General features: G+C 43.5%; 1 protein-coding gene across 1 annotated transcript in view; it reads right to left on the bottom strand.

Annotated features, from left to right (window-relative positions):
* Nucleotides 1-12885, bottom strand: part of emilin2 (elastin microfibril interfacer 2) — a 49637-nt gene extending 36752 nt beyond the window's left edge. Inside the window, exons 1-2 of the mRNA XM_016992902.2 lie at nt 12460-12885; nt 4458-4580 (exon numbers count right to left, since the gene is read on the bottom strand). Coding sequence (XP_016848391.2) covers nt 4458-4580; nt 12460-12554 — 218 coding nt within the window. The 5' untranslated portion in view covers nt 12555-12885. The remainder of the gene's footprint in view (nt 1-4457; nt 4581-12459) is intronic.
* Nucleotides 12886-13493: the final 608 nt, after the last annotated feature.

The following is a 13493-nucleotide window of genomic DNA, read 5'->3' as shown; positions in this document are numbered from 1 at the left end:
TTTTAAAGAGGGGAAGCATGTCTCAACCTAGTAGTCTAATAAAATTGTACACATTTTAGAAGTGATTATTTAATTAATTTTACTATATTTATTACTGCTACTTAATAAAACATAAAGATGGGACCAGGTAATTGCACCATGGACGACCATTCAATTCCATAGTCTAAGGTCCCTTCTACACTGCCATTTAATCCAAATTATCAAATACAGTAGAGTCTCGCTTATCCAACCTTCGCTTATCCAACATTCTGTATTATCCAATGCAGTTTGCCTTTTAGTAGTCAATGTTTTTGTAGTCAATGTTTTCAATACATTGCAATGTTTTGGTGCTAAATTCATAAATACAGTAATTACTACATAACATTACTGTGTATCAAACTGCTTTTTCTGTAAATTTGTTGTAAAACAAGATGTTTTGGTGCTTAATTTGTAAAATCATAATGTACTTTGATATTTAATAGGTTTTTTTCTTAATCCCTCATTATCCAACATTTTCGCTTATTCTACGTTCTGCCGGCCCGTTTATGTTGGATAAGCGAGACTCTACTGTAGATCAGTGTGGTCCACCCTGTGGCCCATGGACCACATGCGGCCCACCAATTCATTTTTGTTGGCCCCTGACCCTCTTACTGGAAAAATATTTTAATTATGTAATTAAATATTAATATTTTAATTATGTAATTCAATATTACGTAATTCATTTTCTTTCTGGAATGTATGGCCATCACATTCCTATACTAAAGTATGATTAGCCCTCGGGTAACTAAAGGTTGGACCACACTGAAATAGATAATCCAGATTATCTGATTTGAACTGAATTATATGAGTCTACACTGCCATATAATCCAGTTCAAAGCAGATAATCTGGATTTTATATGGAAGTGTAGAAGGGGCCCAAGTCACTGATAAGGAAATTGAATAACATCATGCTGAGGAGGACTATTCCTTAGCTTGGTGCCACTACCAAGTGCATTCACTTTCTAGAAGTCACCCAGATCACTTCATCTGATGGGATCACTTGAAGTAGGGCATCTAAAGGAGATCGTCAGGATCATGCAGAAATACCCATGATGGCACATGCTATTCTCAAAAGGCAACCTAATTTGATGTTGGGGATGGAAGCACAAAATGAAGTGCTATTGTCACAACTTCATCATGAAGTTAGATGCCCAGAAGAATACATGAAAGTCTCAGGAATTTACAATCAACTGCATGATTAAATGATTGCTTGTACGTCCCACTGTGCTCAATGGCATTTACTCTCTCACATTCTCCTCCCCAGGCATCACAATCCAGTTTTGGCCCTTCCTTTTATGAAACTACTGTAGTCATGAAAATTCCCATGAGAAGAATTTTTAAAGGACATTACATTGAGAACATCTCACCACAACTTCCTCTCATTTAGCTTCTGTTGCACATGTTTAGATTGATCAAAATGACTATTTTGGCAAATGCAAGTTATTATTTCTTTTTGCAAAAACAAATACATTGCAAAATCCAAATACAGAAGAAAAAATGACTAAGACTGTAATCCTAAATATATTTACTAAGAAGTAAGCTAATTCGGACACAAATGTGCTGACTTGTGAGTAAACCCGCACAGGTTTGTGCTACACAACTTCTTAGGATATCTTTAATTCCTATCATAACTGACAGCCATAGATGAGATGTTAGTAGAAGTAACAATATTTTTAGTCGGCAATGAAGAAACACTAAATGTAGATTTAAAAAATAAAATAGTACTTGCATTCTTCCAGATGCAGTCATACTTTGGCCAAGTTCATACAAGTTTTTTTTAAGGTATTTCATTTCAAATTGACAGTAAGACCAAAGTTTCCATTCTTAACACTTATTCCAGGATGCTTTAACAAAAGCCAACAGACTTTCTGGCATGTTTTCATATGCCCCTTTCCCAGCATTTCCCTCTTAAGAATTTAGCATCTAGCAAAATCAGAAGCTAACAACCTGAAAGAAAAGGTCCTATACTGTCCAATGACAGGCAATGGGCCTCCCTCCACAGAACAAATAATAGAAAAATGTACTTCAGTAGTCTGCAATTTGACACGTGCAAGTAATTATTCTGCTGATCTTTGTACATGTGGACTGCACGCATACAAAGAATTTATTCCCTTGATATCAGGAACAGAGAAAAGGAACCAAAGGGAAACATGCCACTGATGCAAAAACCTTCTGGAAATAATATATAATACAAATTTTATTACCTAGTATACTGTAGCATAAAAGTCATAGCTGGGCACTGACTTCCCAGAAATTTAGGGTGGGAACTGCACATGGTTGGATGCACAGTATTTTTAATCATGTTTGCCCCTGATGGGCCAAGCAACAACAGCTAACTCCCCTTCCCTCCAAAAATACTTCCTCTTCCACACAGCCATATAACCCAGAATAACAAGGCAGACAATCCACAATATCTGCTTTGAACTGGATTATTTGAGTCTACACTGCCATATACGTAATCCAGTTCAATGTGGACTTTATATAGCTGTGTGGAAGGGGCCTCAGTTGCCTGAAAAGTATTTTCAGGATGCATCTATACCAGGCATGGGCAAGCTTCAGCCCTACCGGCTGTTAGGAATTGTGGGAATTGAAGTCCAAAACACCTGGAGGGCCCAAGTTTGCCCATGCCTGATCTATACTGCTCAGTTTGACACCACTTTAACTACAATAGCTCAATGCAATGGAAACATGGAAGTTGTAGTTTTCCAAGGTTTTTATCCTTCTCTGATGGTGCTTCACCAAAGTACCATTTCTATGATTACACAGCATTGAGTTGTGGTAATTAAAGGGATGTCAAATTGCATTAATTCTATGGTGTAGATCAGTGGTTCTCAACCTGTGGGTCCCCAGGTGTTTTGGCCCACAGCTCCCAGAAATCCCAGCCAGTTTACCAGCTGTTAGGATTTGTGAGACTTGAAGGCCAAAAACATCTGGGGACCCAGGTTGAGAACCACTGGTGTAGATGCATTCAGCTTCCGCAGCAAAAGGGAAACCAGATAACAGAGAGCGAAAGAATCAGTGGAGAACCATAGGTACCCACTTTTTATTTTATCCCAGGAGTGCATGCACCAGCATACACACAGTGCAACTTTCCATGTCAGTATCAACTACAGGTTCAGAACATGCTATCATTTTTGGAAGAAAATTCCATTTTTCCAGCTTCCAAAGAACATTACAGCAATGTCTGGCTAAGTGCTTTGAGGAGGCTCTAATAGTGCTCCTAGTTCTGAGTTGGTGCGTAAGAACACTTCACTTACATTCTCAGATGACAAAGAATATTATATTTGTCTAGACCTTCAAATGTTTACCACTTTGAGTGGAAATTGACAAAGTCCTTTGGACTAGCAACACTCCTGAAAGGAACCTGGACAGCCACTTCAACAACTACTTCAATGGCTCTATATCCCACTCAATAAAAATCATAGGCTCTTTTTTTGCTCCAAACCCTTTCTCTATTGGGATTATGGAGCAAGACATGTAAGCATATTGCTGCAGAACTACTGGTCCATTTTGGCTTCTTCCAGTCATTTCAAAGAGGAGGGCCTGCACTGATTTATAGCAAAGTTTATAGATGCTTGCATGATTAGAGCCTGAAGGTGAATATAAGCCAAGGAATGTAATTGCGCTCAACAGCAGGTGCTCACAAAGCTTGCACAAAAATCCAGGTGCTAATTACTCTAACTCTGATTGAAGTTTTATAAAATATATTTAACTGATGCCAGCCTCAAATTAGTCATACATGAATACAGTTTTAGCAATTGCCTTCTTTTGTCTGAATATTGTATTTTTTATTTATTTCCAGCATTTATATCCCGCCCTTTTCACCCAGAGGGACTCAGGGCGGCTTACACAATTGGCAACAATTTGATGCCAACAACATAGTTAAAATCATAACAATATATAAAATCCATTAAGAACAATTAAATATAATATAAAATATAAGACATATGGTTAAATCCGTTCATCCAAGATCCTCTTGCTTTATCCATAAATCAGTCCAGGTCGTCTTTGTCGTTTATTCATTAAAGGCCTGAGCACACAGCCATGTTTTTAGCGCTCTTCTAAAGCCCAAAAAGGTTGGGATTTGTCGTATATCTCTGGGGAGCCTGTATAGCAACTTGTTGCATGATTTGTTGACACAAAATTCAACATGGCTCTAATTAGTTACAGCTGGTTTGTGTTCACAATTTTCAAATGAGCAAGCTTTGTTGGACTTATGTTGTGGCTTACAAATCAGATGTCAGAAAATAGTGCACATCCTAATGAAGTACCCACATGGTGAAGGTTTCAAGCATGAATAATCCCACAGTCTGACTAAACTGTGTGCTAAAGCATAGGGTTTTTCTGCCTACATATGGGAATACCTCAATGCTGGAAAGATGAACGCATTCCTCTCCACCCACTCACCCACTCCATTGTTCTCTTCCACTGCTACTTACATTGGGGTATGTGGGCAGGGCATCTGGTTCCAGGCACATCTGTACTGAACTTGAACATAACTCTCGGTGCCATCCATCACTGAGCAGGTCACATTCTTGTTCACAATGTAGGCACACCAGTTTCTGAAGGGGAGAAGGAGACAACAGGAAGACACTGTTGAGCAAGCAGACAATAAATACTGAACCATCTGTCTGGGTCAAATGTGCAATAGCAAATGCTTCATTCAGGAAAGTGTCAAGGCGTACTCACAACTATCTGGTTCCTACCTTCATGAGTACAACATCTGAAAGGAATATGAGGTCAAATTTCAAAATTTCACTGCAACTAGGAGAAAAAGGAAATCTACTCTCTTGAATGCTACTATGGAAACTCAAGTATTAATGCTTGCTTGCTTGATAACAATATAATGCATATAGTTATCTGTACTTAGTTTTAAGGTCTGCTCAAAAGTTAATAGGTTAATAGATTTGCATGTCCTCATCCAATACAACTGATGGTGAGAGAACAAAGCTTGAAATAGGGAGGAAAGACCTCTCCTTTCAAAAGAGGTTGCTTTATCCAGGATCACAACATTTTTAGTTCTTTGAGGGATAAGAAATAGAAAAGAATTAACAATTTAATCAATTGTTAAAGGGTTCATTACCCCTGCCCTACGACAACTCAAAGTTGACACTTTTCTATTAAGTTATTCACCCCTGCATTTCCTAGTATAAGCAAATGCCAACTCTATCAAAAAGGATACATCCTGTGTACTGTGCTTTATGCAGCGTATCCTGCCTCCAGTTCTGGGTTGAATGGGAACAAAGTCATCTCAAGGAGGAATGACTTCCTGTGTACAGATACTGAAGCATTGGAATGGAGAAAGAAGTGTCTTTCCTCAGCCTGATCTAGCATTCATGGGTGAAATAGCAATTATAATTCATTATTTCTATACCGCAGATATGAAACTGAAGCTAACATATTTTTGCTGCTTCTAAAAGAAGGAAGGATGGGATCATAAGGTAGCAAATGCATAAATGACATGATGAAAGCAAACTGGATCAACGAACTCAGAGACAGAATTTCCAAAGTAGTTGTACACTATTCATGAATTCAGGAGATGTTGCCCTAAATTCTGTAGGTTAGTCCTAACTAGCACAGATCCACTGAATTAGTTGCTGAATGATAAATCACTACAATGGTAAATCGCACTGATTCAACTGAGCCCCAAGTGGTGCAATGGGTTAAATCAGTGATTCCCAAGGTGGGCACTACCGCCCCCTGGTGGGCGCTGCAGCGATCCAGGGGGCGGTGATGGCACCTATTAGGACACGGGGGTGGGGCCAGAGGAGGGGCGGAGCCTCTTCCCAAGTGTCGGAGACAGGGCTGAGCACCTGAGGCACCTGTTAGGACACAGGGGGCAGAGCTAGAGGAGTAGGCGTGGCTTCTTCCCAAGAGCCCGAGCCAGGGCTGAGAATCTATACCTCTCCTGAGGCGCTTGTTGGGACACAGAGGGCGGAGCTAGGAAAGGGAGCGGGGCCTCCTTCCAAGAGCCCGAGACAGGGCGGAGCCTCTATACCTCTCCTGAGAGGCCTTTTAGGACTAAAGGGCGGGGCTAGGGGTGCGGGCGGGGCCTCTTCCCAAGAGCCCGAGACAGAGCTGAGCCTCTATACATCCCCTGAGGCACTTGTTAGAACATGGGGGCGGGGTATAGAGGTTCAGCCCTGTCAGGCACTTGGGCAGAGGCCCCGCCCCCTCCTCTAGCCCCGCCTCCTGTGTCCTGGTAGGCACTGGAAGACAGGGATAGAAGCTCAGCCCTGCCTCAGAGCTCGTAACTCTGCCCATCCGTCCTGGCCGCCCATTTGTGGCCCCGCCCACCTCTCCCTCCCAGCCCTGCATCTTGGACTAGGAGAGAGGCTCAGTCCTACCCTCTTGAGCAGGAGCCATGCCCACCCCTCTAAACCACGCCCCCTTTTCCAGGGGGTGCTGAGTCATATTCTTTCTGGAAAGGGGGTGGCAGGCCAAATAAGTTTGGGAGGTTGGCAGTTCAAATCTGGGAAGCGGGGTGAGCTCCCATCTGTCAGCTCTAGCTTCCCATGCGGGGACATGAGAGAAGCCTCGCACAGGATGGTAAAACATCAAAACATCTAGGTGTCCCCTGGGCAACGTCCTTGAAGATGGCTAATTCTTTCACACCAGAAACTATTTGTAGTTTCTCAACATAATAATACTGATTAGAATTAACAATAAAACAACAACAACAACAACAATAATAGCTTATTTTCAATCCACCCTCTCTCCCCAAAGGGACTCAGGGCGATCCAAGGCTGTGTGATTTTGCAGAGTACTTCACCAAACCACCAAATAAATTGCATGCAGGCACAGTCTTTGCAATCTGTCTTGTCTGCGCACTTTGTCAAGAGTTGCTAATTTTGTCAGACCTGTGAACTAAATTAATGGGCATCCTTTATATAATATGGAGCTGTCAAAATCTAAAATAACTTTAAGTGGTACATTCACATAGAGGGAATTGAAGATGTGGCACGCTGTCAGGGGAAGGGGTAATAATCAGGAATGTGTTTCTATAAATAGTTTCTATAAAAATCAAGTTGAACCAATGCATTTAAGAGCAGGTGGCATGCAGTGGGGTCTGTTATGTTGTGTGTGGCAAGTGACAGCTAGTAATTGCAGTGCTGCCCAGGGGCTGCATAATGGAAACGATGCAAACCCTGACCTTTGCCTTCAGCCAGAGGACTAAGGAATAATGGGAGTTTCCCCTTCTGCTTGCCAATAAGAACATCACGCCAGGGGGGGTGACCATCCTGGGCCCATCGGGAACAGAAGGAGCAACTATAAGGAATTTGTTTCCACTTCCCCTGCCAGGAGGAACAATCCAGCTACAAGTGGCTCCATAATTTAAGATCTAACGAGAAGCACATTTTTGCTGAAGCATTTTTGTATGTCTTGGGTGGAGGAGGGGAAGGTGCTAGCTGTTGTAAACACTTGAAAGGTCATTCATTCAGCCAAAGACAGGAAATAAATCTTCAAAATAATTAGCATTCTACAGACTGAGCATTACAAAATGAACTTTCCTACCATCTCAAGTTAGATAAGCAGACACCTATAGCGTGCCGTGCCGTTAAACGCAGTTCACACCACAAGAATGGGTGAGCCTCAACCTCAAATCTGTTTCCCAGGGCCCTGGATAACATCCAGGCATCTGAGTGAGTGCCAATACTGGTGCCAAATATCCCCTCCTCAAGTTTAATTGCTATGTAGGTGGTGGTTTTCTAGGGATCTGCAGCTGGGGAAGAGAAAGGTTAACCTCTCCCTCCCCAGATGCTGTAATTCTTCCCATTTCCTTTGCATAGAAGTTGTCTTAAGGGGGGGGGGAATCCCTTCCACTGGTGCTAGCAGAAGTGGGATTTCCCTTGTTATATGGAGTGGAGGCAATTTCCTTGCACAGTTGAAAGAGAAATGAGAGGACAGGGAAAAGAGGATAGATGGTGGGGAAGGCTGAAAAAGTATGTCTATGATCTCCTAGAATATTAAACAATCGGAGAAGGACGTCCTTCTCTAGGTATTCCCAGTAGCTATTAGATCTTTTCTCTGGTGCGTGTGGTATGGCTCTTTCTAATCTTTCTGTGTCTCCTTGATTTACTTTGTGGTGCACAGAGATAGTTCGTGATGCTTCTTCACTTTCTCTGCATATGTGCATGTTGAGGTAGGGGAAATTATACAAATCCTCACAACTTCAGAATAGTAAAATAAGGAGGCTCTCTTCCACCAGCACTCAACTTCCTCTTTCTCCTTGCAAATTCCCTCTATTTCTTCCATCCTACCTAATCCTTGCTCCTTCATTTCTTCTTTTCTGATCCAAACCCCCAAACATATTTGTTCCTTCCTTCCCTTCTCTGCTTCCTTCCTACTCTTCCTTTGTATGCTTTGCTGCCACTTTGATCCTTGCCTTCTTCCATCACCCATTCATCTTCTTGATTCCCATCACAAGAACTGTGCAATTTATTTCATTTTGAATGTAATGATGACTGATGAATGGTAATAATTAACTGATTACATTTTGGAGCAAAACCTCAAAGGAAATTGAGAAATTACTTGGAGGTGACTCCCTGAACCAGCCTTTGCTTGATTATGCAACGGGGTCCTGTGAAATTTTTGAAACTCCCTTTTGCTCCAAAAATTGACAATTTTAGTGAAGCATGGCAGGTCTCATGAAATAAAAACCATACTACCCACTCAATCCTTAGGGTTTTTGCACATTTGTGTATAGCTATAGCTGATTTTTCTTAATTGAAGAGAAACAATGTATTCAGCTTCCATGCTAATTTAGAATGATCTAGGGCTGATATAAGAGTCAGTGTGAGACCAAGACACAAATCCTTCCTTGATCATGGACTTTGGGTGCATCATTCTTTCCATCTCAGACCTAGGCCCTTCTGAATTAACCTTGTCAAGAAAATGTCATGACACACCTTCACTAAGGACTTCAGAGAACAAAAGAACAGGACTGAGATACAAACTGAAAAAGTAGTTATTTTGAGGAGGTAGATATTAATGGGCTTTACTATCATTTCAATGTGAATCTTATAAATATGCATATACGAAATAGCCACTGTGCACTATATGTATCATTAAACTATGACATGTGGCTGCTGCAGGGTGCCTTCTGAGTTGATTCCAACTTATGGAAACACTATCATGGGATTGTTGAAGGCTTTCATGATTGGAATCATTGGATTGTTTTGAGTTTTCTGGGCTGTATGGCCATGTTCCAGAAGCATTGTCTCCTAATGTTTCACCTACATCTATGGCAGGCATCCTCAGAGGTTGTGAGACCTCACAACCTCTGAGGATGCCTGCCATAGATGTGGGTGAAATGTCAGGAGAGAATGCTTCTGGAACATGGCCATACAGCTCGGAAAACTCAACGCAACCCACTATAATGGGATTTTCCTGGCAAGTTTTGATCCGGAGAGGATTTGTCCCCTTCCTTCCACAGAGATAGAGAGCATGACCTGCCCAAGATTGAACCTTGTTCTCTAGAGGGTTACTCCAACAACCAAACCACCAGACTAGGGTGGTACTAGAAGGAATTAACTGAGGCTTGCCCTTTTGACCTCTTCCCAAATCCCCCTCCCCTGCTCCAGTGGCCCATCCTCCCAGACAAGACAGCGCAGTTGTAGGCCCTCTGGCTAAGGATGCGGCTTCCTGAAATGAGGGATTTCCTCTCTTCCCCACAGCCATTCTCCACTTGCTCCGACTTGCTGCTCTCACCTCTTTCCTTCTCTTTCGGAGCTGCCAAGGGAAAGAACATCTACACTGGGGAATGACATCACTTTGCCACTTTGCTCAGTGCTACAGAATACTGGGAAGTGTGGTGTGGGAGACACTGGCACTTTTGAGCAGAGAAGGCAAAAAAGATTTTGTAGAACAGCAACTCCATAGGATTCCATAACAGTAAAACCAAGTTAAAACCATAAATGTTAGACATGCTGTAAACTCTAACTGAAGTTCAGTAAAAGAAGTTGAACTAACCCAGCAGTATAAAACAAGCTCATAGGCCTTCCTAGCTATTTAGTATTCTTGAATTATGATTCTCCAAAAGACTTCCTTGAACAGAAAGGTTTTAAGGCACTTTCAAAATGTTAGTAGAGAGGATAAAGATCTAATATCATCTGATAGGGCATTCCAGAGGGAGGGAGCCACTCCAGAAAAGGATCTCTCTCTAGCACTCTTCTGATGTAGCGTGTCTAAGATGTTAGAGCAGGCATGGACAAAATTCGGCCCTCCGGGTGTTTTAGACTTCGACCTCCACAATTGTGGGAGTCGAAGTCCAAAATACCTGGAGGGCCAAAGTTTGCCCAAGCCTGTGTGAAAGGATAGTAACAATTCCCCACTGGACCTGAGAAATCTCTCTGGGGTGTATCGAGAAACCTCAAGTAATCTGGACCAATTCAACCAAGGAGACCCAGGCCCCAAAGATTGCTCTTGATCATGGACTTCCTCCTCTCTCTCCCCTACCCCCAATGTCAACCTCCATTTGCTCTGACTTGCTCCTTTCCGCCTCTCCAATGGCTGTTAAAGGGTGTATCTTTACTGTAGAATGAATACAGTTCGATATGACTGGAACTCCCATGGCTCAATGCTGTGGAATCACGGAGCTGGTAATTTTATTAGGTTGCTGTGAGTTTTCCAAGCAGTATAGCCATGTTCCAGAAGAATCCTTTCCTGACTTTACGCCTGCATGTATGGCAGGCATCTTCAGAGGTTATGAGATCTGTTGGAAACTAGGCAAGTGGGGTTTATATATCTGTGGAATGCCCAGGGTGGAAGAAATAACTCTTGTCTGTTTGAAGCAGGTGTGAATGTTGCAATTGGACAGCTTGATTAGCATTTAATAGCCTTTTTGTGAACTCCACCTCCTCTATGGGGAACTGAACCACCTAAACTCGGCTCTACAGGCCAATGGAGACTCCACCACAGATGTCAGAAAAGAGCTGCAAAGCCAAGAACAGGCCACAAGAGTAAAGACAAAAATCTACCCAGAGGAAATTGTTCTTACCATCCATCAAGGAAACCACTGACTACATAGGGAAGCTGATGGAAAACACAAACTACAAACGATCTACAGACCTACTAAGAAAATCCAACAAACGCTATGTTGTGCAAAGGACAAGAGGGATCCTCTCACCTCTGCAGGAGTCTACCGTATACCATGCAGCTGTGGACAAGTTTACATATGGCCCACCAAACGCAGCGCTGCCCAAACATGACTCAAGGAACATGAAAGGTACTGCAGACAAATCCAACCAGAAAAGTCAACCACAGCAGAGCACTTGATGAACCAACCTGGACACAGTATATTATTTGAGAACACAGAAATGCTGGACCACTTTCATAACTACCATGTCAGACTACATAGAGGAGAAGCCACTGAAATCCACAGGCATGTGGACAATTTCAACAGAAAGGAGGAAACCATTAAAATGAACAAAATCTGGCTAAAGATAAAAGTAAAGGTTTTCCCATGACTTTAAGTCTAGTCGTGTCCGACTCTGGGGATTGGTGCTCATCTCCATTTCTAAGTTGAAGAGCTGCCATTGTCCGTAGATGCCTCCTAGGTCATTTGGCCGGCATGATTGCATGTAGCACCGTTACCTTCCTGCCGGAGAGGTACCTATTGATCTACTCACATTTGCATGTTTTCAAACTGCTTCCAATATTTAAAAGCTCTAAAATCAGGGCAGTATGACTCCATGCAGTCATGCCAGCCACATGACCTTGGAGGTGTCTACGGACAACGCTGGCTCTTCAGCTTAGAAATGGAGATGAGCACGAACCCCCAGAGGAAAACCTATGGGGAAAAACTTTACCTTTACTAAAGAACAGCACTCAGAAAACAGGAGAATTCCAGACAGGAAACAATCAGGGTCAGCTAACAAAGGCAGTAAGCAGCCAGTCCTTGAATCTGCAAGGCCAATCAATGCTAATCTAGGTGGCCAATTGCTACATTAACATTTGTCTCAAACAGATAAGAGTTCTTTCTCTCATCCTGGAGTTTCCAGAGACATATAAATCCCACTTGACTAGTTTCCAACAAGCCTCACAACCTCTGAGGATGCCTGCCATAGATGCGGGCGAAACGTCAGGAGAGAGTGCTTCTGGAACATGGCCAGACAGCCCAGAAAACTCACAGCAACCCAGTGATTCCGGCCATAAAAACTTTCCACAATTTAAGGTCTTCAGCCTTCTCGGGAAAAGTGGCGACTCCTAGGATTGCATAGCATTGAGCCAGGGCAGTTCAAAGTGGCGTCGAACTAAGTCTGGAGTGCAGAATGCCCCCAAGGAAGAGCGACCCGGTCCCGAGAGGTCTGGATTGGATATTGGCGGCCTCTTTGGGTTGCCTTGTTCCTCAGAAGAGCCCTTCAAATGAATTGATAAGGGTTAAAGACCCCTTCCCTGCCCTTCCCGCCTCGCTGGGCAACTAACTGGAGGGGCACTTACTTGTTCCTGGCTCCGGGGCGCAAGTGGGGTCCTCCTTGGCCGAGGCAGGCGCTGAGGGAGGCTAGGAGCGCCAAAGCCCAGCCCAGGGGCGCCATGCCCGTCCCTCGCCTTTTGGCGCCCTTCGGCCCGCCCTTCTTCCCCTCGCAGCCCGACTCTCTTCGCCCCTTCGCCTCGCTGCTCTTCCTGATGCGAGACTGCGCGACGCCCCCTCCGACGCCAACTCTTCTTCCCCAAGTTTCTCCTTCTTCCAAAGTGTCCGCCCTCTTGTTCACACGCCCCCCCCCCCCCCACTCGTTGCCTGCCGCCTCCTCTTCCTCCACTTCGTCGTGGTCGGAACAACACAACTCCCCTCCCTTTTTGTGAGGGGACGAGTGAAGGGAAGGTGTCCCAAGGATGCTGCTTGAGTCCCAGCTGGCCTCTTCTATCTCCACTTGCCTCCTTCAAAGCATCCCACAGTGTCTGGAAAGGCCCCTTCCAATCAGCAGGACAATATGAATATAATACAGGCGCAATTTGTAGTTTCAAAGTCTCAGCAAGGAAATGCAAAGGTCTCCATGCTTCTCCAGTTTCTGAAAAATCTTCTGAGTTTGAGGAGCTGACTACTCTCTTCCCTTACACAAGTCTGTCCTTCCCTTCTGCCCTCTAATATGTGGCACTTCTGGAACTTAAAACATGTGAGGAACATCTAAGGCATGAGCAAACTTTGGCCCTCCAGGTGTTTTGGACTTCAACTCTCACAATTCCTAACAGCCTCTTCGCCTCTCCAAATTCCTAGCATTACAGAAACCTGGAAATCCTTCACAATTTAAAGCAGGCATGGGCAAACTTTGGCCCTCCAGGTGTTTTGGGCCTCAACTGCCACAATTCCTAACAGCCTACTAGCTGGGTTGCTATAAATTTTCTGAGCTGTATAGCCATGTTATAGAAGCATTCTCTCCTGATGTTTCCATCTATGGCAGGCATCCTCAGAGGTTGTGAGGTCTGTTGGAAAATAGGCAACATCCAGGGTTGGAGAAAGAACTCTGTCTGCTTGA

Source organism: Anolis carolinensis, chromosome 4 (genome assembly GCF_035594765.1).
Source record: "Anolis carolinensis isolate JA03-04 chromosome 4, rAnoCar3.1.pri, whole genome shotgun sequence".
Classification (NCBI taxonomy): Eukaryota; Metazoa; Chordata; class Lepidosauria; order Squamata; family Dactyloidae; genus Anolis; species Anolis carolinensis.
Note: the sequence above shows the minus strand (reverse complement) of the source record. Positions and strands in the feature narration are given on the sequence as shown.